Consider the following 26486-nt stretch of genomic DNA (forward strand, 5'->3'; position numbering starts at 1 on the left):
TCCCTGTGCGCGCGACCGAGCTGTTGCGAGGGGCGATCGGATCGGGGCCGCGCGCAGGAAAGCGGATGACCACCAAGGAGCTGTCACGTCACGGATCCGCAGCGAGATGCTGAGGTGACAAGCAGAAGAGGGAACGGCACGACCTTTCTCCCCGTCCCTCCACACACACACACACAGTATTTCCCCTCACACCGGTTCTTTTTTTCTTTTTTTTTTCTCCGATCACGCCAACACCGCCTCCCCTCTCTCTCTATCCCTATGGACGGTCCGCGCGTCATGGCATTCCTCTCGATGTCGTACGCGCCGCTTCGAAACCTTGAGGATATTTTGTAACCACACCCGGCTCTTCTTTGGATCAAGGATTGCCTAGGTAAGGTTCTCCTCTTTTTTTTTTTTTTTCTTCTCCGCCTCTCGCGGTTATGCCTGTTGTTTCCACCACTGCAAGCGGCCGCTGCAGCATGCGCAGGGTTTATCCTGCACGGCGTCAGGCTAACCTCATCTGCACGGTCGGCAGGATGAGTTTGCGTGGCCTGTGGACGCGCCTGAGTAAATCTGCTGTAGCAACCCAGCCTCGCCGTGCAACAGCTCTCCGTAATAAAGCCGGTCGGTTCATCGCAGGAGAAGAGGTAGTTTGGATCTTTCGACGCAGCATGAGGGGGAAATGAAATGGCGCAGCTGGACATTAAAGACAAACCGGAGCGATTTCTGTTGGACCAATTTTTTTTATATTTTTTTTTATTATTGTTGTCTTACGTACATCTATTATTTCAGTAGTTTTAGCGAACCAAATGCAGCTTTTTAGTTGCTTCTAAACGTGCAGATCCAGGTCTGGCCATCCAGAGCCGGCCCCAAGGTGTTGTAAGGCCTTAGGTAGACCCCCCCCACCCCCTCCTCACCCACCTCCCAATTTTAATTAAGGCACCAGCCACACTTTTCTGTATAAACAAATAGCATTTTACATATTATGATTTAGCATGTATTAGTCTTATTTCACAGCTGCCTGTTGTGAAACAATGTCTTTGCACAGACCAGATGCACACAACACCCTGCGTGTTTATTTCAGACTGTTGTGTTTATGAGCAAAGAAAATACTGTAAGCTGTTTCAAGTGGCAGTTTGGATCTTTCACATAATTATCATTGCAAACGTCTGAGGGACATTCTGTTTCAGTCGATTGGGTTTGCTTTTCTTTTTTTATTGTTAAAACAGAAATTGTTTTCTAGAAAAAAAACATTATGTACAAAAAAAAAACAAAATACTCTCATCATGTAAACTAAACCCAATAACCAAAAAGGTTTAGGTTGAAGCAATGCTTATTTTACCTTCACTTATACAGTTGTCATTTAAACAGATTTTGACTAAAAAACAAACAAACTTTTTGTCAGTTTGTAATTTGCACATTCTCCAGGATAGGTTGGATGGACAACGTATCACGCAAATGAACACATCCTGCGTTTGTGGGACTTAAATAATTTTACCATCAATATGACTTTGAATCTCTGCAAAGTTTTTATGCAGCCAGTAAAGAGATTCCACAAATTAAACCTGCAAATGAAACACACCTTTGTCAAACAGGGAATTTTCTCAAATATCAGGATTATTTTTGTCTGATCTGGGGCAAATTCTTAACTCTGTATTTATTCTTCTACCAAAGCAGACTGTCATCAAACTGCTTCAGGCAAAAAAACAAAACAAAACAAAACAAGCAAACTAAAAAAACAACCTCTGCATAAACTGACCTCTTAAATGGAAAAACTGAACCATACTGAACATCTGCAAACATCCATTGTTTGCTATGCAGCCAGCAGAACACAACTCATGATGTTTTCTTCTGCAGGCAGTGAACTCTTTGAAGTCTTCTTGGAATAGTTTTAAAGTCCAAGATTAATGCACATCTAACACTTGTAGCGCTTATTGTGGTTTTTTTAATAGCGCTTATTTGACAAAGATGTGTTACATTTTGTGAAAAATAACATTTTCACAACATGTTATTTTAAAAAAAAGCATTAGGCACTGTGAGAATTCATCGTAGGAAATAAGATGCATCTAACGTACATTCATTAGTATTTTTCTTGTTCAATCAAAAATTTTCCTTTAGGCATGTTTTCCAATGGTGGGTTACTTTCCATTGGGGCCACAAAACTGTGACTGTTGTCGAACACCAAACCGACAGCTACGCAGATATTTTTCCAAACTTGTCTTATTACTGTAAAATATTTTTTTGGAGCAGTAACAACAAATTTTGCTTCGATGACATTTCAATGCTGACATTTCAACGCTTAAATAACCTTACTACTGAAAAGTTTTGTTTTACTTTTATTTTTTTATCTTGCCTTCATTTAACCAGGAAAAATCCCTATTTCTACAACGCAAAATTAGATTTGTCAACGAAAGATGTTGCCTTTCAGACAGAGGTCGACGTAAAAATAGGATATTTGGACTTTGTCCTGTGATGGACTGATGCCCTGGACAGGGTGTACTCACTTCTCATCCAGCGACCACTGGAGACGGACGCCACGAGCAAACACTGCAAGTTTAACAAGCTTGGTTCATACCAGTTATAGTTTGAAAGGCGGTCGTCTTTTTTTCCTCAGAGGTCATTGGAGTCAAGCTGTGGTTGTGGTTACAGTAACTCAAAGGGGACAACACTCATCGTTTGATCTATGCTTTACTTGCTTGTTGTCACCACTGATTAAACAGACAAAAAATTACTTACAAGTCTTGAGATCCAAACCTTGAGTGTGTGTCGAGTTCAGAAGATTCTCGAGGTCAAGTCAAATCTGGAGTCTTGTGTTTTGCAACGCAAGTCTGATTTGAGTTAGAGCTGGGCGACAAATCGATATTTTTCTTTTAATGGTGTCAGCGGATGTCCTGTTTTTGAAGATTTTAGTTCTTGGAAAGTATGGATAGGTTTTTTTCTCCACCAATGTACTCCTTGGATTTCTGCAGTTCAGAGTGATGTCAGGCCACCCAAAACCTATCATCACGTTTCAGAAGTATGTTTTACAGCTTCTTTCAGCTCACAGAATTGATAATTGAAAGGAAAGCCAGTTTTTTTAAGTAATGTCTTTTCAAGGGAAAAAAGAAAGTGAGAAGAAAAGCAGAGATTTTGTTTTTAATCCATATCTCCCCATCCTAACTAGAGTCTTATGCACTGGCTCAGGTCACTGTCTGGTTTGTTGAGTCGCTATTCCATGCTACTATTGTATTTTAATAATTCCAGATGTTGTGTTCTAGCTGGGGTCACAAATAACACACAAAGCTCAGTGAGTACTTTATTATGTCTTGTGTATACTTGCAAGCATTTAATCCTGACTCCTCCTGAGTTAGTCCGAGAAAAATCCCGGTTCGCCTTCTGCAACACTTTCTCTCAAACCCGTTTTTTTTATTTTGTAAATAATCACATTGGGTTACTCATTCTTGCCGCACCTAAAGCCTGCCTTGATCTCGGTCATAGCATGCAGCCAGGGCATTGCCAGAGCTGGCCTCTGTCCAGTTTTAAACCAGACTTGTCATCCAGCTGCAAGCTCTGGACATGTACCTCTGTCCGGCTACGCCGAACTAGGGCACTCCAAGATTAGACCTGCTGCAACACAGGAAACGTTGAACACGTTCTGCCAAGTGACCCTCCCTGCATGCCTGTGCTGATGCACACGCATGGATTGCAGGTTTTCATGATGGCTAAGCTAAAAACGCGCGGCTTCCCGGCCGAGCGAAAAGGGCAGAGGTGATGACGAGCCACGTCAGCGAACGAAAATGGCTCTGCACTGGTGTCGCCATGGAAATGCTGGGTCAGGAAGCGTGATTCACGATAGGAGAAAGACTGAGAGAGAGAGACAGAAAGAGAGAGAGAAAGAGAGGGAGGAGCACGCTGCCAGGGTTTAAGGTTTGTTTTCCTTTTCCTAATCATTGACGACTAGCAGCGTTGAGGAGGAGGAAGAACATGGCCCCGCATCGTCGTCACATGTTAGATCAGTCATTGTGTGTGTGTGTGTGTGTGTGAACTTTGACAGCGAGTGAGATGGAGTTTAAAAGCATGCAGATTCAAGTGACTGAGGTTGAATTTGAAGGAAGATGGCTTTAATTTGACCAAGTACAGGCCACACAATCTCTATACCCTCATCTCAAAAGTCGGTTCTTTGGCTTTTCCTCCATGCCTTTCGAATCATAAACATACTTAGAAAAAAAACTGCTTTGATTTGATCCAGCATACCTGGTTGAGGTATTTAACCCCCTCCCCCAAAAAATATAGCCTATTGTTTAACAGTAAAAAAATAATACCTCTAAAATTGACCATTATTATATTATTAAGTCTTTTTAATAGAATGGCAGAGAATGTTCCTAAGCTGTATGGTGCATGGAGTGATCCAGTGCTGCTCCTTCGCCACCTATTGCTGCTCACTGCTGGTCAGCTGCTTGAAAGAAACCTAGATTTTTCCTTTATTAAACTGAAAAAACATTTGGTGTTTCAAAAATATTTTCCCATATCAAAATCTGATTATATCTGATAAACGCTATTCATAATTTATACGCATCTTGTATTGTTGCTGTAGCAGCTGAAATGACTGATGTTTTTAATAAAAGTGTTAACAGCTGTATTTGAAAAACATTCTTCTTATCCTACAAGTGGAAATTGCGTGTCGTATGCAAAAGCATTGAAATTTTGCACGTTAATACGGCTTATTTCAGCTCATAATAATTTATTTTAATGTCTTCTTTTTTTTGCACAACTTATGAGGTGGACTTATGTTTGGGAAAAAATGTGAAACTGTTAAAAGAAAAACACTGGCTGAAAATAGAAAGATTTATTTTAAAACAAAATGCATACCGTATGGTGTACAGCTCAATGGATTACAAAAAGAGAGGGGAAGAAATACAAAAAATAATAATTATCTGTTTATTTTACACAACAAAGGACAGTTTAATCATTATTACAGTCAATTTAGATTATAGAAAAAAAAAACACACACACTTGTATTGTTTCAATGTCATTAGCTTCTCCAGAGCCATTTGACTCCTGAGCCCAAACCTTTCCCCACTCATCATCCCCACAGTTTCCCAGTTGTACCTCCATCTAACGGCGCTGGTGATGTTCCTCCTCACCGACTCACGCCCTGCAGCCGAGTGGCTTTTTGAAGGCCGTTGCGTAACCCTCGCTCGCAGCGTGCGCAGAATGATGAATCGAAGTCGGTCTTGCGCTGAGTGTTTGAAGGCAGAGCAGAGGAAGTTGCCAGCGTGCGCTCTCCAGAGGAAGGCTTATCTCTGACACAGATGTTGTATAACGTGGGAATAAAGACGCAGCTTTTCCTGGGGAAGCAACAGTTCAGGCTGCTTTTATAAACACCGGGGTTTTTTTTTTTATTTTTTATTTTTTTTATGTAAAATGTGCATGCACTAACATGACACTACTTCTAATTGATCACATTTTATAAATTGTTTACTGTAAAAAGTAGTAGGACTCTCTGTGTTGTTTTTAATACCAGTATATCCTTTTTCTCCCATTTTGTACAGAGTCTAATCGTCCAGCATTAGGCCCTATGTAGCCTCTCAGTGCTTTGTTGTTTGGTTCAAATAATTTATTAAAAGGAAGAAGAAGAAAAAAAAGCAAAACATTTGAAGCAAAAATGGCAGAAAGACGGGCGCTAAAGGGCCAAGTATCGACTACAGAGGTTGATAACAAATGTATGCCACACTTTGGAGATATTTATTTTATTTTTATATTTTAATATAATAAAATCACTTACTTTCCACGTTACAATTATGTTCATTTTTATGTTGGCCTGTCAAAAAATGTCTTGTACAATGCAACAAAGTTTGAAGACATGATGTTCCTGATAAATAAGCTGTGAATGCGTTTCAAATTATTTGGTTTTGCAGCTTAACTTTATTTTAGATTTTTTTTCATCCATAAAGAATTGTGATCTAATATCTAACATAGAAATTTGTAAAAGTTAATACATTTCAAGAGTAGAAAATCCAACTTTTTGTGGTCATTTGCCTTTTTTGCTCCACGCAACCACCTCAAACGGACATCTAATGCAAAATGTTGCAAAAATAAAAGGCTTAATCTAATTTTCTGGTATGTTTTCCGTTTCACCATCATGTGAAACCGGATCCTGCCAGTTTGAAATGTTATTTGTAATTCAAGATGTGGGACTTTTGCTGCTGAGTTTGTCCAGAAAGACAGCTGCTGGAGGAACAGTTGTTGCAGCTGCCGTGGCGGCTGAGTATCGTACGGCTCCAGCCAGTGAGGCCTTGGTCCTGTGTCGTCTTTCATGATTTTTTTATTTGTATTTTTTTTTTATTTTGCAGCTGTGTGATACTTCACCAGCTGAACTACATTTTGCCCAGATCCTTTAACGGTCCCTGACGGGTTTTGTGCGTCTCCTGGACTTTTCTAGGTCTCTGCATCAGCTTCCAAATGCCCGGCCCCGTGTGAGGCTCCTGGTCGAAGGGCAGCAGCGAGGGCAGCGTCCCCGGATCCACAGGCGGGATGAGCGGGGGAGCGGAGCAAGCTGACATCCTGAGCGGCCTCTCCCTGGTCAAGGAGCGATGGAAAGTGGTAAGCGGGTCGCCTCCCAGCTACAATGGGCACCGTGTTTGTCCAGCCCCCATCACCGCCTGTCCCAAGTTAACCCCCTTGTCTCACTAACAATGAGTCTTTGTCCTTGCAAAAAAAAAAAAAACATCACTTTTTTTTTTTTCCTACAACTTCTGCAGTTTGACATTTTTACCTCCTCGTCCAAGTTTTCCTGCTGCAGTGTGGGAAATCCGAAAATAGCTGGTGTTGCTATTTGTGGCAGCGCAGTGTGCTATAGGCAGACGATCCCCCATAGGCTGGTGTCTCCTGGTGCCGGGGGCCTGTTTCGGTGCCATGTGATGCAGTTGTCCCCAACTGGCAGCCTGGCATCGCTTCCTGTCTTCTCAGCAGCCGGGTTACGTAAGGACTCTGCAGCTAAATCCACCCCTCCGGCTCTCAGAGTGACTCCAAAACTCAGTCAGCTTGGAGGACAGTGAAGGACACGGGGGGCCGAGGGGGAAATGAAGTCTTAAGAATGCGGCGGGGGGTGAGGGGGGGGGGGGGTGGAAGGAAGAGGAGATGGAGGCTGAGATAATCTACAGAGCTCAGTACATAATGAGAGTACGAATAATTCTGCTTCATAGAAGACAGAGTTGAGTTCATTGTGTTGTCCCATAACGTTTTCGCTTTTATAATCAGATTGTCTTTTCACATTCTCACAATTTTCATTCAATGAAAATAATAAAGACTTCCCCTAGTAATCTTTTTTTTCTCTCTAAAATCCTAATCAGAAATGTAAAAGTATTCAAATGTCTTGAACTTTCTTAGCATCTTATGTTAAAACTATAAACTTGAAAGTGTTTTTTGGGGGGGATCTTTATGTATTTCGGGTACACCACCGACACAGCGGTGCTCATAATTCCGTCTGAATAGTTTACAAACAGAAATCTTAAAAGTGTGGCGGGCATTTGTGTTCATCCCCATGTCCTAATATCTTGTCGAACAGCGTTTCACTTCCATTGAAAATGGGAAATGTCTACACATCTAGAAACTGAAATCCTTGCCTATCGTTCTTCGAAAACCTTTTATGGACAGCAGTTTGGACATTGCGTGATGCTTGATTTGTTCTGTTTGTTTTGACCCTTTCTGAGATGATTATTCTGTCTGCCTCCCTTTATAACCTCCCTCCAGGTAAAGAAGATAGGAGGTGGCGGTTTCGGAGAGATCTACGAGGCTCAGGACCTGCTGACGCGGGGCAGCGTGGCGCTGAAGGTGGAATCGGCCCAGCAGCCCAAACAGGTGCTAAAGATGGAGGTCGCCGTCCTGAAGAAGCTTCAGGGTGAGTGGAAATGGGTTCAGCGGATTCATTTACAAGAACCAATCGATCCACGCCGACAGTGACCTATTGATTTGATTCAACATGCATGTACTTTTTGTCATTGGGTGAATGTTGTAGGGAAGAAGAAAACTGTTTTTAGATTAATCTTTTTGAAAACACAGGAAATGGCATTTTGAGTAATGTGTGGATCAGTTCTCGGGACAGATAGGTGTAATACAAGTCATCTGATACATCTGAAACTCGGTTTGGGTGACACTTTATTTTTGCTGCAGTGTCCTGATTGTCAATTTCTTCTTACAATTCACCAGAAAATTTTGCATAGACTTGATTTGTTTTTGTTTTTTTTAACTCCAAACTCTACTTGCGTTTTAACCAGCATGTTGTTTCTTTTGCCCATCCGAGATGAAAATCGATGAGCTGGGATCGGGTTTGCTGTCTAATGGCCTCGACCTGCAGCCCTGTGATTCTCCTGCTTCCTAAGGGAGCCTGCATGTAACTTGAGACGAACTCAACTCTAATCCCCCAACGCTGCTGATCCGTGCAACTGTCAAGAGTAAACATTGACCAACAGTATCATTCCAAGGCTCCTTAGCCATCCCACGCTCATCACAAGAGCCACGAATGGCATTAGTTAACCTTGTTGTTGCCCCAAATAAGAATTTGATGACAATAAAATGCGCATGAATGTTTTTATTCAGAATGTACTCTGTGGTTTTGGGAACGCAGCAGTGTTCGACGCATAGTTTTATCCCCCAGGCATGCGTGCTGAGAGTTGATGTACGCCGTCCACCGTCGACCTTTACTCTTTCTAGAGTCTGTGGTTCTGTTGTACGGACGTAATGTCCCGTTAGCTATCTGGTGTGTATGGTTCAGTTATCATCAGGTTGCTGTTCCGTACTGTTGGTAGTTGTAATTCCAGCTCATTCTATACTTATTAGGTCTAAGTGGCTGCATGCTAATGCTACCTGACAACAATTAATCAGTAGAAAGTTTCTTGCTTTAAACCATGAAAAATTAAAAACCAGTTTGGGCCCAGCTGACAGATTTTTTTATTTACTTCAATGTGCTTATGCTACCCTCTGATATAATCTTGCCCTGGGCAGTGAGCCAATACTGCCCATATGAAAAAAACGCATTGAGTACAGACGTAATTACTATGGCTAAATACCAGCATTGGTGTCTGGTGAGGTTGTATTGTCGGCCGTGAGCTTGAAACAATTTTATCCTTGTTCTCTTAGGTAAAGATCACGTCTGTCGCTTTGTAGGATGTGGCCGCAACGACCGCTTCAACTATGTGGTGATGGAGCTTCAGGTCAGTGTTGGTGGATGGGGTATGCCACAGAGTCAGCCATGGAGCCATGGAGCAATGCCACATGCCTTCACTCCAAATATAAAAACAACAGTTTCTTTCTTTTATTTGTTTTTACAACATGGAAAAATGTGACGTCTACCAGCATGAGAACTGCCGGTATTAGCTGCCCGTGTCGTAAATAGAAAATACGAGGGACTTTGCTTCACAGTAAAATCAGAACCATCTGGTTCCTGACACGCATACTGGCAGGGATGTGGAGATACTGTGGCAAACCAGAGTTAAGTTCCTGCCAAAACGTTGGTACACGCATAAATCCTCGAAATGTCACACATTAAAATTAGTCTGATCAAGTTTCCAGTACAATTAAAACCATGCTGGGAAATACACCACCACAAGAAACACACGTTTTGTATCTTTTAGATGAGTTTGTCCAATAAGGAGACAAAGGCGAACCTCGTTCAGTGATTAGTAAAAATGAGGTAAAATGTTCTCAGTGGATAATATTTTCCCTTCGTAATAACTTCCACACTCAAGAGTGTTTTAAGTGGGACTTACGTGGCACTCAAGTCAGAAAAAGATTGTCTTTTGGAGTTACAGAACGGTCTATAACAGGTAAGGGCAGGTCGAGATAAACATTGGTCCAATTCAGTCACTAACTGATCACTCACTTCATCTCTACCTTTTATTGGTTTTTCGTGAACAACAGCAAACCGTACTGAAAACCCGAGCCGTGAGAAAGAACAATAGTTCACTGTGCTCAGTTATATGTCCACTAATGTCATCTAACGTGACTCTAGGTTTGCCCATAAGGAGTCTATTTGCTCTGATCTTGGTTTGACTTTGCGCTGACACCTGAGATGTGTCATGCACATCTCCCCCTCCGCCAGCTCCCGGCTGCATGTTACTCATGTCTGGGAGTTGTTTACAAAAAAGTGAGCCAAATAAATATTTCAGAAAAGTCTAAAAATACAGCTTCTCATGAATAATTTATTTGCTAACCTGCAAACTACACACTGGAGGGTGTTAAACAGAAACAGTTGTCTTGGAAAAACTGCAGCTGAGCACCTGACCAGATAAGGCCATTAGCCAACTCATAGTCAGTTTAGTCATAATAGGCAGTTTTGGCTTCTGGTGGTCTGATTTTTATTTATTCATTGTTCTGGTACTGGAGCGGCTGCTGTGAAGTTTCCTTTTCTGTAGCATCATCACCTGATATGTGAAGGCTGTTGGGGTCAGAGTCGTCTTTCAAACCTGCCATTGGACTAACGTATAACCCGTGCCGTCTTTCAGGGTCGAAACCTGGCAGATTTGAGGAGGAGCATGCCTCGGGGAACGTTCAGCATCAGCACCACCCTACGCCTGGGGCGCCAGATCCTGGAGGCCATAGAGAGCATTCACTCTGTCGGATTTTTGCATCGAGACATCAAACCGGTGCGTTGCAAAAATCCTGGGAGCAGTTTGTCTCCTGTAAACCTTTTGTTGCTTCCTTATAGTCTACGGAAGAGGGGTACAAATATTTTTGCCACATGGGAAAAATTCAAGTCGGAAACAACTTGATGGCCAAAAAAAAAAATATATATATATATATATGTTTTATATATACATATTTTATTTATATATATTTTATTTATTTAATAATAAATTAAGCATAAAATACTTTCATTAAACAAACAAAGAAGTTGGACTTGTTAGAAAAGGATGTGTAAATTATAATAGATCCAAAACTTTAAAGTTTTTTTTTTTTTTTTACAAATTTCAACTGGAAAAACATGGTAAACATTTTTTGTTTTTGAGCAATAAAATCAGGATTTTGGTCACTCTTTCTTTGAAAACGCCTGCTATAATTAACAAAGTTTAATAAGGCAATTAAAAGCATATTTGGGTGCAGCAGATTTTTTGAGTTAAAGACGTGGTGCTGGCAAGAGAATTCAAACAGTATGGTTATTCAGAGACAAATAATTGGTGTTGCTGTCAACTACTTTGGTCTACAGTATTTAAACTGCGTGACATACAGTGTGGATGTAAGGATTTTCCTCCCTGCATGACCTGAAAGTCTTTGTGTGATAGGTTAAATGCCTTGAGGTACCAGAGTGTAAATATCGTTTACCCTGTGAACTGTTGTCACAGATCTTCTCATCATCTCGGAGCTGTATGGATAGAAATAAACTGCTCTGATAGTTATAATAGTTATACACAGATAGTTATAAATTCTGCACTTTTTAACCTCCTCGTATCTGACCTCTTTCTGTTTCAGTCCAACTTCGCCATGGGCCGTTTCCCCAGTACCTGTCGGACTTGCTACATGCTGGACTTTGGCTTGGCTCGTCAGTTCACCAATTCCTGTCAGGAGGTCCGCCCTGTAAGTGGACTCCTCTCTTGCCATCTATTTATTGACCATAAGGCTGTAGATCAAGTTTATGTATCAATATCATTGGTCAGCAAAAACCCCCAAAACAAAACAAAAAAACCCATCTACCACATTTTCACTGCATTTAGTTTTGAAACGTGTATCTTAACTGTTTTATTATTTTACTTAAAAGTTTTCTGATTTCATGCTGACTAGAAATAATAGAACTATTTTACAAAGATGGCAAACATGGAGATTATTAGCTAAAGTCCGTATGTCTTTGTTGTTGTTTTTTTCTACAGTAGATGTTTAATAAACAAGGTTGAAAATGAAAACTGCTGTATTTAACAGAAAGTAGTTCAAGTACAGTATTTAACGCTAAATACTGTACTGTATTTTATTTCATTGATTTATGCATAAAGTTTTAGTTTTTTGTTTTCTTCCAGAATTTTACCAAGTCTATGTTTGATCTAGTCTCTAACACATTCTAGAGGGTTTTTTTCTATGAATATAATTGCCATATATGCTATTTGTTAGCCTCGTCCAGTCGCAGGGTTCAGGGGAACAGTTCGCTACGCCTCTGTGAATGCGCACAAGAACAAGGTGAGTGTCTGTCCAAAGAGGTTTAATATTTTCTCACTCTGATATGCCACCCAATGTGGATTTACAGTAACTAAAGAGTTTGCACTCCATCTGTCACGTTTCAACCAGAAACGTCCACTCAATTTGTTAGGCTTGAATCTAGAAACATAAAGAAATGAACAAACGTGAAGCTGAAAGTAAAGCTTACATGGTTCTATAAAGAAAAATCTGATTGCATCTGTATGAAGATTTCACCAACGATACGAGTGAAATTTAGGTTTGAGGCTAATTAGCGACGTCAGACACATGAAGCGTAAAAATGATTCTCTAGCCTCAAGTAAAGTGTATGATTGTATTGATGCTGCTGTTGCTCAAATGCACACAGAAGCGTCTTTTCAGTTTTTTCGTCATCGTGATGAAATATAAACACAATGTTTATTAAATTCTGCAGGAGATGGGTCGTCATGACGACCTGTGGTCTCTCTTCTACATGCTGGTGGAGTTTTTGGTCGGGCAGTTGCCGTGGAGGAAGATTAAAGACAAAGTGAGGCGACTCTCAAATCAAAAGCTTGTTCAAATCACCTCGAGTGATGAAATATACCAAATAGTAAAAATCTGTTTAATCTCAGGAACACGTGGGGAAACTGAAAGAGACTTACGACCATCGCCTGATGCTCAAACACCTGCCGGCAGAGTTTGGCGTATTCTTGGAACACATTTCTAGCCTTGACTATTACACCAAGCCCGACTACCAGGTCAATACTCGGAAAAGCTCTGATGGATTTTCCTGAACGAAAAATTCAGACAACAAGGTAGATCACACCTCTGTGTGTCGTTGCAGCTGTTGATGTCGGTGTTCGACAACAGCATGAAAACCTACAACGTTGTGGAAAACGACCCTTACGACTGGGAGCGAACCAGCACAGATGGCACTCTGACGATCAGCGCCAGCGCCACAACCCCGCAGCATCACACCCGACTCACTCCCGCGCAGATGGGGTACGAGGCCAAAATCCCTCGGCGAGCTCTGCGGAGTGCGCGACAACTGGTCTTTTTTTAAAGCTTTACAGTATTTTAATAGCGTGTGCACATTTCGTTGCCGCAGCATTGTGAACGCCTCTCTGATCCCCGGCGACCTGCTGAGGGAGAACACAGACGAGGTTCTGCAGGACGAGCAGCTGAGCGACGTGGAGAACAACCCCGGCCCCGACCGTGTGCCGGGCTCCCCCCACCACCAGCATCGCAACCAGGAGGCCGACGTCTGGGAAGAGCTGGACCGAAACCGGAACCGGATCAGGACGGGACACTGGAAGGTTCGGCTACACACGGCGCCTTACAAGGGAGCCCCTACAGTGTATTTTGTTTTATAGAGCAATGCAAAGTAGCACATTATTGTGAAGTAGAAAGAGAATAATGTGTGTGTTTTAAATTTTTTTAAATTTTTTTTACTGATTTAAATCTGTCATAGAAAAAGAGGCTAAATACAAATGCGCTCCATACTTTTCTCTATAAAAATGTCAAAACCGTATACGCTTTATCATCATTATTTTCTTATGAAAGTTCCAATAAATAAAGGCAAGTTTTGAGGTTGTAACATGGCAAAATGTAGAAAAATTAAAGGAGTATTAATACTTTTGCGAGGATTTACAGCAGCTTATTCAAGTGCAATTGTGTTTACAGATCCAGGTTGTTTGTGGTTTTTCCAGTTTCATTTATTGTTTTTGGTTGTTGCGTTCTATTTTGGCTATTTCAAATGTCTACCGGTTCCAGTGTAAAGAGTCCTTTTACGAAATTCAAGTTTAGAGGACAAACTTGCATTATTATACCATTATCAATAAGATACTTCTAAATTGTCCTAAATTAACAATATTATCGTTTATCGCAATAATTTCAGGGGCAGCTTATCATCCAGCAAAGTCACAGGCCTACACAAATGTTGAATTTGAAATTCGTTCAAAGTCGTGAAAGTGTTTCTCGGTCGCACAGGCTGCGGCAGAGGAGGAACAAGGCAACAACCAGGCCAGACAAGGACACCAGAGCCCCTACGCAGGGCCAAGTCTGGGCTCTCCCGTCAAACCGCACTCGGAGGCGGTGGCTTCTGATCGGGAGGGCCCTCCCCTGAGGAAGCTCCGCAACATCCACAGCTTGGAGCTGGAGAGGAGGCTGGGACTGGAGTCAAAGTCCAGCCCAGAGCGTCTCCTGGATAACTGGTAAAGTGTGCCTACAATTCAGCCCATGTGTGAGGCGTTACGCTGCAAAAACACACAATCTTACCAAGTAGATTTAGTCTAGTTTTTGTTTCAAATATCTTGAGTACACAGGAAATAACACAAAACTAACTTGTGAGTAACTTTTGAGGAAGTACTGGTTCCACGGGCAGATCTTTTCACTTCTGGGGAAAAAATGTTACAAGTGACGTTATTTAAAATCAACAGCAAGAAATTATTTACTTAAAACATGCTCCTATATCTTGCTGAAAAGTTAAGTTACATTTGCCTTATTCCAAGTGTAGTAAAATACTTGCACTAGACAGTATGCCAAAACTACTTGGCAAGAATTTGTGTTTTTGCAGTGTGTACAATAAATTTCTTTGGGTTAAACCTTGAGTTGTTTTCATTTTCTTTTTTTTTTTTTGCGTCTGTCCTTTAGTTTAGGGAAACAACAGTTTGGCGCCCAGCACCAGGGCATGGAGGCTGCTGTCGTTCCAGCAACTCAGGGTCAAGCTGGGTCCGCCGGGGAGCGCCCCGATCGCGTCTGGCATTACGACGAGGAGTTCCTGTCCGGAGCCGGTTCTCCTAAACCGGCTTCACCGGCGTCTTTTGAGCAGGGAGAGGGGGCGGCCAGTAGTGGTGGCTTTGTGGCGCTTAATCTGAGCTCTGGGAGGCAGGACATTGACTCGAGGGAGTGGGTAATGGTGGAGCGACCCAGTGGCTCCCCCGGAGCCAAAGCCACGGCAAGCCCATCGGAGGAGGATGAGGAGCCGGAGGTGCTCCAACCGGAGGAAGCATCTCCCGGATGGGAAAAGAGAAGCCCGACCCCTAACTCTGGCAGAGCCAAGCAAGAAAGCGCGGCTTCCTCCAAAGGAAGCGTAAAAGTGGACAAGTTGGAGCTCAGTGTGGGCCCCGCGGGGGCTCTGCCTCCTATTACCCCAACCAGTCCAGCTGAAGCTCTGGCTGAGGGAATCCTGACTCAGGTAAGGCCCTTCACGGGAAGGCCGCTTCACAACATGCCAAACATGATGATGACTGTAGTCAGCATTTTTACAAGGATAAAAAGCTGCACAGAGTCAGAGTTCTAGGTCTAGAACTTCGATGCTTTTATCATACAACAATCAGTGTCCCACCAGCTGCATCTTGCCGTAGTCTGAAGGTAAATGTTACCGCTTTGTGTCTGCTTGCTCTTTCACCTGTGTACATATTTAGAAACAGATACAACTCAGCCTGAGTGCTTCAATCAGATCAGAGCATGGGAAAAAAAAAGAAAAGAAAAAAAGAGAGAGCTTATGATTTTAACCTTCGGTTTCGTTTGGAGTAGTTGTGCGCAGCTTTACTTTGGTCGCAGTATTTGTTTGTTTGTTTGTTTTTTTTCTCTATTTTGCTTCACAAATTAATTTCCAAAGGCTTTTTTTATTTTTCTAAGTTAAATATTTTTGCTGTTTTGCTATTCATATTCTCGCAGTAGACAACTTAGTTCAGTGTTACATTTCTTCTCAATCTATAATTCAACTGTGAAAACTTACAGTGCCTTCCAGAAAATACTCACACCCCTTCAATTTGTTTCATATTCTGTCACTTTGCAAACACAAACTTCAAAGCATTTGATTCAGATTTTATGCACTTTATACTGACGATGCTGCCTCATCATTAAATAGTTTGCTTTTTTTAATAATGCAATCTCAGTCTAAATGCAGACGAGGCCAAACATTGGACATCCAAGCCCGTCATCTAAAGGGCGTAACATGGTGGTGGTGGCAGCATCATGCTGTGGGGATGGAATGGATTAAACATATCCTTTATTAGAGTGGGAAAATTAAGGTGTGACAACAGAAACATGAGACATAAAGCTTCACAGAAAGATAAAAGTATTAAAATATATATACATATATATATACTGTGCCGTTATCAAAAGTAACATGCTCCAATCTAAAGGAATGTGCAACTCAATAGGATCCTTTAAAAAAAGTGCATTAAAAACAACACTATTTACAATATATGAAAATAAAACACAAATGTTCAAATAGGCCTGTGGCAACTAGCAGTAAATCAATTAACTGCATGATAAATTAAAACAAACTTCTTCCATGACTGATTATTTTCCTTGTGTCTTTCTTACCAAAGTCTGAATGACAACAGTTTTGCGTACAGTCTTCAGTATTCATTTTATTTGTTGTTTTGTTTATTCATTTTTGGATAGTTAAAATATCTTCAATTTCCAGCTTTAAATGATTTTTTGAAATTAAAGTCGATTAGTTTTTGAGAGGATGTATTGGCTTTATTACGCCCTTGCCATTATATTTCTTGAAAATGATCTCAAAATAACAGTTATCGTTTATCGCAGTAGAATTAGTTATTGTGACAGGCCTGTATGCATACAGCAGAAATGTTATTTAAAATGAGTTAAATTGACCTGAATCAAAGCATATATATTGACACCACTTAAATTGCTGCTTTGGGGATTTAATACAATAGCAAACATGCCATAATATTTAGATTTTTATTTGTAAAAGAAGGAAAAGAAAACCTTGTAGTTTTGGACAATCATGTAAAATCCTAATAAAATCCATTTAAGTTTACAATTTTAAAGCGAGGCGATGGCTCGGGGTTCAGTGTATGGAGGCCTGAGTCCTTGGCCATTGACCTTTGCCACGTCTTCCCACTCTAGAAAATAACAAAAAAAATGTGACTGTATAGAAATACCTTTGCAAGACACTGTAAGAACTTACTGCCAATTCTCCCCACCTCAAGCAGAACTACCGTCTTTCATTTAAATAAACACAGACCCCTTTTACCTAAAGTTCCTACCTCACCTCCTAAATCCTTTACCAGTTTTGATTAAAGCAACTTCTTGTGGCGCTCCCTGCCAGAGCAGCTCGTCTCTTCCACCTCACACCACTTCCATCTTCACACACCCTCATCAATCTCACAGTCCCTCCTCTCTCCAACCCCCCTCTACCCTCACCTCCCCCGATACCCTCCCCTCTCTTAGTTCCCCACCTCACCTCCGTCTCTACCCGAGGAGGTCTTGGCGCGGACGTCCAGCCCCATCCCGCTGCGCTCTCCCAGCCCTCACACCCTCCTCACCACGCTGTCGGACCCGCTGCACCTGCGCCAGTCAGCGGGCTTGAGGCGCAGCCAGTCCGCCGACCAGCAGCCGCAGCAGCAACGCCCTTCCTCCTCCACCTCCTCCCTCCCTCTGCCAACAAACCCTTCCCCGGGCTCTCGCTCGCCCAGTCGCAGGAAGCTGCCGGCCATCCCTGCCGGTGCCGCCAACGCCAAGTTTCCCTCAGTCATACGTATCACCCGCGCCCAGCTTCAGCAGGTGATGAATCTCCCATCACTGTTCCCGTAGAAACAGACGAGCCTCCATTCCGCTTCCTCTCTCTCTCTCTACACCCGTAGCAACATATTTGTTCTATATATTTTTCATTCTTGGTTTCCGTCTTCTCTTCTGTTGCTGGTTATAGCTGTTTATTTTCCTTGTGTGTTCCTTTGGGCTTGGCTTGTTTGTGCAGCTCTCTCTCTCCCAGATCAATGTAGAGGGGTCATTGTGCAGGCCAGATAGAGCATGGGTTCAGATGTGTCCTTGTCATGTGATTAGTAGGGTGTGTCTATGTCTGACTGTGGCATGCCTGTTGGGGAATGTGGAGTCATGACTACAGGTTGCATGATCTCTTTTGTTTCAGATCGTCTTTGTCCTCTCTATCTTCCTCTTCCTCTCTCTCTCCCTGTATTTGTTCCTCACCCTCTCTTCGCTGAAGCCCCCTGCGAAGTTGCGTGAACGTTTCCTGTCCTTGCCGGTTTAGTACTCACAGCTTGACTGACACTGCCATAGCGCTCGTGTGTTTCGGTCTGATTAATGGGTAGCTATGGTTTTGCATGCTGTTGCTCAACTAATCACCATTTGTTTACCATTTTCTTTTATTAATATCAAATTCCTCTCCGTTCAACACATCTGCATCTGGCTCTTGCTGCGGATCTACAGCACAACTCCACATGTTGTGGTCTACCAGCAACAGACCTTTTTATATTATAAGCAATTTATTCCCATTTTTAGCGTTAGGTTTGGTTGAATAACACCTGTTTTTTGCTTTTTCCCTTCCCCCTCTTCTCTCGTCCTCCTCCCTTCCCCATCCAGCTGACAGCTCAGCGTCCTTCAGGTCTATCCTCGCAGTCGGGATCAGACAGCGCTCCACAGTGCCTCCTGCTGGAGAGGCGTGGTGATGCTGAAGGTGAGACTCAGCAGATCAACTCCCAGCAGGAACATGCGCCCACCCATCCGGGGACGCCGACGGACCCGCTGGCTGAAACGTTGGCGAATGGGGACGCTCACGCCAAAGCTCAAAGCCCCGTGCCAAGCCGCGCGTCTTCTCCTCGCTCCCCCCGCTCCCCCCACTCGCCTCATCAGTTCTCTCCTCGCAGCCCCCTTTTTGCCAACGGCTGCGTCTCTCTGCCTTGTAATGCCCAAGCCGCTGGAGAGCTCTCGAAACACAAAGACCCCAAAAATGACGCCTCCCCGGCCCCATGTGCGATGGAGGCACAGACTAGGGAGGAAGACAGGGGCAATGTGACTCTTACCCCCTCCTGCTCCTCGTCCGCTGCCCCCCGCAAGGACCCCAGCCGCAGGCAAAGTCGCATCCCCGTGCTTGAGCCCTCCAGCCTGCTCGAGCTCCCCCCTCCGGGGTCAGCCAAGGAGAAACTTTTGCAGAAAAAAGCCTGCCACCATGGCCCCGTCCCCTCTCCTACCGCCTCCCCGTCCCTCTCTGATCGCCGCGGCGCCGTAGCCTCCCTCGTCAGGGACCCGCTGTCGTCCGCCTCCGACCGCTCTCAGGACGAGGACTCCCTCGTCGGCTCCCGCTCCGACCGCCAAGGGGACGAGGGTCTGTCTTTGTCCTCCTCCTCCAGCCCCCTCTCTCGGAAGAGCAGGATCCCTCGTCCCGTTCACTCGGCCGCCTCCGCAGAGCAGCTGACCGCCCAGTTCCTGCCGCGCCCGCCCCCGGGGAAGCCACCTTGTCGCACCCAAGTGGAGGGCAGGTAACGCCCGCTTCCACATTTCAGTGGCCCAATGTACACTGCCTTACGAAAGAGATTAGATTGTTTTATTGTGAAGCGGAAGGAAATGTTTTTTTTTGTTGTTTTTTTTACAGTTGCAAAGAGAATACAGCATGCAGTTTTATTGAGCCCCCTTTACTCAAGTACTCCTAAATAAAATATGTGGCTGATTAATTGTATTAATCGTGATTAATCGATTATTGAAAGAATCGTCAACTATTACAGTAATCGATTGATCGTTAACAATACACAAGCCTGTCACAATAACAAATTTTGCTAGACGATCACTTGTCTCAAAAATTATTGTGATAAGCTTTTATATTGTTGTTTTTGAAACCATTTTCAAGTAATATAACGTAATGGCCTAAAAAAGCAAGAACACATTCCCAAAGATAAATAAACCTTCAATTCTAATGAACATTTAAAAACAATAAAAAATACATCCAGGCAGTAATTAACTTAAATATTTACATTTTGCAATTAAGATATATAAAAAAGCCTTTGTACGTAAATATATTTTACCCAGAATTCATCAAATTCTGCAAAAAAATACAACAAATCTATTCATAAGCACATTTTAATGTCCAATTACTAATTGTTTACTCAAGAAAATAATCAATAGATCAGCACAACACTGCATTGATTATAAGTCTTATTATATTGATTATAAGATTATAATTATAAGCTTCAGATACATCCTTTGTTACAAATGATCAAGCATTCACTGAAGGAATGCTGTTATTTCATTTTTGGCAATGAAATATTTATCTTCTTATTTGAAGAAAGGAATTGGAATATTTGCTTATTTGCATTCTTTAATGTATTTCTATTGTTCAATAAAAGAGGCTTAAGTAGTTAAATGAAAAATCTGGAGAAATGCACCATTTATTTTTATCCAATTAATTGATTGTCAGAATGATTGATAAATTATATATCTATATCTATATATATTTCACCGTCTTTATCTTCCCGTGTAGACTCAGGCGCTACCGCATCCGGGCTGTTAGCACCAGCGACTCGAACCTCCTGTCATGCATCGCTCAGCTGATGCATGGCACCCGCGGCTCCCCCCTTCACCACCGCTCCCCGGTGCAGCACGGGGCCTCCAGGATGGGCGTCTGCAGCCTGACCAGCTCCCCGCATCACCACCACCATCACCACCATCACCACCGCAGCTCCAGCGCCTCGCCGCGCAGCTCCTCCTCGCTGCAGCGTTCCGTCAGCTCCTCGCCGTCCCGCCACGAGCACCGCGGCGGAGGCGGCGGAGGCGGCGGGGGCTGCCTGGGCCGGAGCCACTCGCCCCCCAGCTTCTCGGGGTCGCCGCCTCCGCGCCGCTTCTACCTCCACCACCAGGAGACGTGTTGCAGTCGGCAGGCGCGCACGAGCCCGCTCCACCTGTCCCGGGGAAAGGGCTGCAGCCGAGAGGGCAAGTGCTCCAGCAAGCTGAGCAGATAATTTCGCAACCCGATTGTAAACGCCATAGCGAAGGAAGTGAGGATTCCAGTGACGATAGGATAGACGTCAGTTGGAAAATAGGCCTGAGTCTTCCTGTTCAGTCAGTAAAACACCTCGTTCCTCTTTTGTATTATTAGTTCCAGACCTCCTTCTCTTCCAAGCGTTCCCCTCCTCCCGTGTTTGCACACAGGGTTTGTCTGACCTTTCAGATGTTTTGACTACTTGCTAACTTAAATATCAGCTTTCGTTTCAATTTCATCTTTCAAACTGAGCCTCGCAGGTATAACTAGCAAGAAAAAAAAGAGGCTACATGCAGATACTCGTATTACTAAAGCTGTGTCTTTATCATGCTGCAGGTAGTAGTATAACATAGAACAATAGCTACGTTGAGCCTTTATCTTTGACCTATCCTGTACATTGACATACACCAATCAGGCATAACATAACCACCCACAGGTGATGGGGCAACTTTGATTGAGTAGGATAGTAGTAGGGAGCAAGTGAATATTTTCTCCTTAAAGCTGAAAAAAACTGGGGATTTGTGTGAGTTTGACAAGAGCCAAGTTGTTCTGGGTTCAGTATCTCTAAAGCTGCCGTTCTCTTAGGTCGATCCCTGACTGCTGTGGTTGGTATCAATTAAAAGTGGTCCAAAGAGGGAGCAATAGCGGGTCGGCAAAGTTGAGAGTTATAAGCGTCGGGGTGGATCTGTTTGGTCCAACCAAACAAATGAAATACTCCAGCTCGATTGCTTAAGAAAATTGTGCCATTTCTAATAGAAAAGTGTCACAACACGCAGTGCTTCAGAGTTTGTTGCGTATGCGGCTGCATGCAACAACCCCCCTCCACTCCCCTGTTCACTGCTGCACAACAATGGCCAGGTGAGCATCTGGTGAAAGGGACAAAATCACCTTTTCTTTTAGGTCAAATGGAGAACATGTGTAATCTGGGGAATATGGGCCCATGATGGCATTAAAAAAACTGGATGGCACCAGATTAAAAACATAAAAAACTTCTGTGCTAAATAAGTTTCTCTACTGCCTTAATGTGCAGTCAATGGGAAGTTGGCAACCCGTGCTTGCTGCGGAGGGAGGCTGTGTAAGGTGGTTTGTGAGGAACTTCACAAACCACCTTCTTGGAATCTCAAACTTCCTCCATTTTTGATTGGTTGGAGTTTAGCACAGGGTGCCGTTCAAGCAAGAACTGCTGCTGCTTAGAAACACATGCGACTAGGAAACCATGATAGAAGAAGGTAGCCCAGGAGAAGAAGTGTAATGCTTTTGATGATGTTTCGTTGGGTTTCGTCCCTTTCACCAGTTGGCTGTTGTATTATTGTAGACCACGCACGAACATCCTTTCGTGGAAGTGATGATCCCTAGTGGGTTTGGTCTCTTTTAGCAGGACAATGTGCTTTACGTCGGTACAAAATTGTTTCAGGAATGCTGCTAGGTTTTGACTTGGCCTCTAATTCCTCCTGATCTCACTGGAGTCGAGCCATTTTTGGATGTGCCGAAACATTTTTGCAACTTATGGAACCTAGAAGGATCCTGGACACCCTACCACACACCACACCTTCTGGGGGTTTGGTGGAGTCCAAAACCTTGATGGGTCAGAGCTGTTTGGCAGCTGATACCGACCCGCTACCTGGCAGGTGGTTATAACGTTATGCCTGATTAGGTGTTAGTAGCGGTTTAATTCTTTTTTTGTTTGTTTGTTTTTTGTTTTTTTTTAAATGCACTTGGGAATTACAGTGTAGCTGATTCCAACTCAATGAAGAATTTGCCTCGGTTCTGCTTTTGGAGACTGCACGCAGGGTATTATAGTACGTTTTTGCTAAAGTAAGCTATACTTTGTCTAAAGTTGTTTTTTATTGAAGTATTTATTGTAAAGCTTCTTCAGACCTCCTTCCCCAGACGTGTGACCCGTCACATTAGTTTTAAGTGTTTAATCGGAGGGATTGCTCGGTGGCCCTCTATACAATCAGCCGTGTAAAGTGCGTGACATCGCGCACCGTTTTGTGCCTACTGTGATGCTGTGAGGTTAACTTAGGATTTTTAGGACAGAAATAAGTGGATCATGTTTTTTTTTTTTTTCTCAAGTGGTCGCGGTTGACGTAGCCTGAACAGCATAAGGTGCGTTACTGGTGAGTAATGCATGGACGCAGACGTTTCTCTCAGCATGTGCCTTGGCACTTTGGGCAGCTTAAAGATTTACTCTCATGTGTTTGTAATTTGGGAATAAAAGGCCAAAAAGACGTGTGCCAGCACTTAAAATGTTGAACCTTTACATTAATCTTTATTTCTATAACCAAGGTAGCAAGAAGGACATTTTGTAGTTTTTGGACAAAGTAGCTCCTTGGGGGTTAGGGGAGGGAAGGGACAGTTTATCGGTTTCAGGGTTGATGTATATCTTTGTGTCGCTGTTTTTGGCTTTGAACAAAAGCAACCCCCCACCCCCAAAATAAAAAAAAACACAAAACCCTCTGATAATACAGAAAATTGAGGCCATATGAACATTTTACAAAACAAAACAATGCTTTAAACCTCCATGTATCCTGCACTGAAGACCGTTCCTGGCTGCTGTTTTATCAATTTTATCTTAACTCCTCGCTATGCCTCCTCCTTCTGGACCCTTCACTTGTACGATACTGCTAACTTCAGCCTCCTTCACGTTATACCAGCTGCTGAGCAAAAGAGTCGCACAGCGTGTTGCATCAAGTGGTATTCTTCATTTAACCCAATGAGAACATCAGTACCTGAATAAGTCAACAGATTTCGTTCCTTAGACCCTGTGTCTTTGTGCTTCTTGTCCTGATTTGGGTCAATTATGTTGCGGCTTACAGTTCCTTGGAAAAATACTGACACATCTCCAAAAGTTGTACTCGAGTAAGAGCAACACTTCTTAAAAAATAATTTTTACTCAAGTAGAAGTAAAAAGTAGCCGTCCGAGAATTCACTCAATCAAGAGTAAAAAATATATTTTAAATATTTTAAAACCACACCATCAAATGGACTGAAATATAAACTTATGTGGAAGTTTTGGTATTTTAAAAATTAAAATGGAAATGACTCGTACAAATAACATAATTCCAACATAACAAAACCAGACAAAATGAAATTTTTTCCCAAATCAATTTTTTTCTATATAAAACCTATGAAACTTCAACAAAATACTTTAGGTGCGTGTTTGTGTCCAGTGAATTTTTGGTTGAAAGAAGCTTCTTCTCCATTCAGTAAAGTTACTCACAGTAGGTAGAGTATCTATAAAAGTTACACTAATAAGAGAAGAACATACTTCATAATGAAAATGCTCAAGTAAAGATAAAAAGTACAGTGTAGCAAAAATACTCCTAAAAGTTTTTGTTTGTTTGTTTGTTTGTTATTTCAAAATGTTACAGAAGTAAATGCACACGTAGCTTGTTATTACTACCCAAATCTGGTCATGTTACAATCGAAAACTGAAATTTTATTTTATTGAGAGTTTATGTGATACAACAAAATAGTTCATAATTGTGAGGCGAAAGGGTAGAAAGGTTTTTCACAATTTCTACAAAAGTTCAGATTGGACGGAGAGCGACTGAACATACACTTTCAAGTCTTACTACAGATTCCCAATTGAGCTTAGGGCTGGACATTGACTAGGCCATATGATTAGATTTAAATAGTCCATTGTAGCTCTGGTCCATTGTAGTGTCTAGCCTTTTGCAACCTATTCATTGTTTTACCTTCTGGAATGCTCTGGATTTAGTTTTATTAACCCACGACCAATGTCCTGCTAAAAAAAAAAAAAAGTATCTCCACCATCATGATTCACCATGGCAATTGTGCTACAATGGCAGCCATCATTATATAGTGCATTACATTTGGATTTTATGTGACTTTATCTGGCCTGTATTCAAATATCATGTTTTGATATTTATTCTGACACTGCTAAATAAAATCCAGCGTGACTGTCACTCTAAACAACAGTGGAAAGGTTCTACTAGTGTGCATATATTTTTTTGCAAGGCACTGTACATGATGCTGTTTTTAGTACTGCATTCCACTAATCTGATGCACAAAATGGAGGAGATTGTAGTCGTATGAGATCCTGCGTGATTAGATGCTGCTATACATAAGGACAAAGACAATGGTGACATTGCCAAATATTTTTGATGGCTCGAGCTGAGATGCGGCTCGCTCTCAGATGTGAAATGGTCCCGCTTCTTTCGACTCGCGCAGATTAGTCTCACCGAGCAGCTCTGATGACTCATCCCGAAGGCGGACAGCGTTCAGTCAGAACAGCCTTAAATGCCTCTTCCCTGCCCCTCTGTATATATAGCGAGGGATGACTGAGCCTTGTCTGTGCTGGAGATCGTTTCACCACTAGAGCAAAAAACGGAATATTCCTTTCTTCTCTCCTGTCCGTACTGTTCCTCGGAGATCCAGGAATAATAATAATAATTAAAAAAAGGCAAACTTTTGTGTGCAAAACCACCCTGAAGTGTACCTGTATTCCACAAATGAAATAAGAAAAACTTGGGGGGAGCTGGTCAATCTCCATGGCGTATGTTTGTAGTAATTTCTTTTTATTTATTATTTTTTTACATCCAATATGTGAACTGTCCCGCAGACATCAAAGTACCCTCAGCTGTTAAAATTCATTACGCAGACTTTTAATAAATACCTGTAAGATATTCAGTCGTATTTAAATTTAAAAACAAAACAGTGTTGTAAAAAAACCCCAAAAAAACCAATAACTTATATGCTTCAATGAGAGGAAGGAACAGATGCTAAACAATGCTGCTGGTTTTCTATGATAATGAGATTTCGTCATGGTTTTTCTTATTAATGCACAGAAGTGGTGTGTGTAGTCATAGTGTAAGTGTTTCTGTCCAAGTTAGATTTCCTTTGTCACTTTTGAAAGTGACTTGCAGATAGAACGGTGTCGTTTTTGTTGTTGTTTTTTTTTATATTAGTGGTTCCTTCTACACACAGACCAAAAGAGCAAACTTATCTCTGTTCTGGCTTTTGTTTTCTTCTTCGAAAAATGAGGTAAAATAAAAAAACACTGTTCATGCCACATTAGAATACTTGTCAATGACTTAGAAATGCTTGACTTGAATTTATTTATTTTGACATTAGCTTCAACTTTATTTTAAATTCAAAAATCATGATTTTTTTTTATGTTTAATATTTTTTTATTTGCTGTAGCATATGTCATTGTTTTTGAAATGTCACTGTACAGCTTCAAGGAAGGAATGTAACAAGTGGGATTTTTGCATTGTATATACCTGTAATTATTTATGTTTGATATTTTATTTGTATCATATAAATGCTTTGTACAGTGTTTCTTTAATTTTGTTTTTATTTTAGAATTATTTTGTATTTTATTTTTATAAACTGGTTATGAATAAAATACTCATTCCGCATGCAGACAGAACTGTTTGACATATTCTTGTTTAGAATTCTTGGCGCTAGATGAAGAAATAATTTATACGACCCTGCTCATGCTGTGCAAAATGTAAATAAAAACCTTACAGTAAACCATTGGACCCGATGTTAAATTACAGTGGTAGTTTTTTTTTAAAATCACCTATAAGCTAAGGAAATCTCAAAACACTTCATCTTAACATATGCAATCACATTAAACTGTCCAGTCCAGTTCATCCTATTAGAGTTCAACCCA

General features: G+C 42.1%; 1 protein-coding gene across 3 annotated transcripts; it reads left to right on the plus strand.

Moving 5' to 3' along the window:
* Nucleotides 1-26352, plus strand: ttbk2a (tau tubulin kinase 2a). 3 transcript variants are annotated; one of them, XM_008399160.3, is made up of 16 exons: nucleotides 1-370; nucleotides 6401-6561; nucleotides 7711-7858; nucleotides 9097-9170; nucleotides 10461-10601; nucleotides 11425-11529; nucleotides 12055-12120; nucleotides 12551-12643; nucleotides 12729-12854; nucleotides 12941-13098; nucleotides 13205-13412; nucleotides 14086-14309; nucleotides 14749-15292; nucleotides 17305-17637; nucleotides 18454-19349; nucleotides 20345-26352. In XM_008399160.3, exons 2-16 carry the CDS (start codon nucleotides 6493-6495, stop codon nucleotides 20820-20822), a joined length of 3663 nt encoding a protein of 1220 aa, XP_008397382.1. In that variant the 5' UTR covers nucleotides 1-370; nucleotides 6401-6492; the 3' UTR covers nucleotides 20823-26352. The 3 variants fall into 3 exon arrangements, with proteins under 3 accessions (XP_008397382.1, XP_008397383.1, XP_017157994.1); XM_008399161.3 differs by lacking the exon at nucleotides 17305-17637; XM_017302505.2 differs by lacking the exon at nucleotides 6401-6561 and having other exon boundaries at nucleotides 4-114.
* The last annotated feature ends 134 nt before the right edge of the window (nucleotides 26353-26486 follow it).

Source organism: Poecilia reticulata, chromosome 22 (genome assembly GCF_904066995.2).
Source record: "Poecilia reticulata chromosome 22, P_reticulata-male-v2, whole genome shotgun sequence".
In the NCBI taxonomy this organism is placed as follows: Eukaryota; Metazoa; Chordata; class Actinopteri; order Cyprinodontiformes; family Poeciliidae; genus Poecilia; species Poecilia reticulata.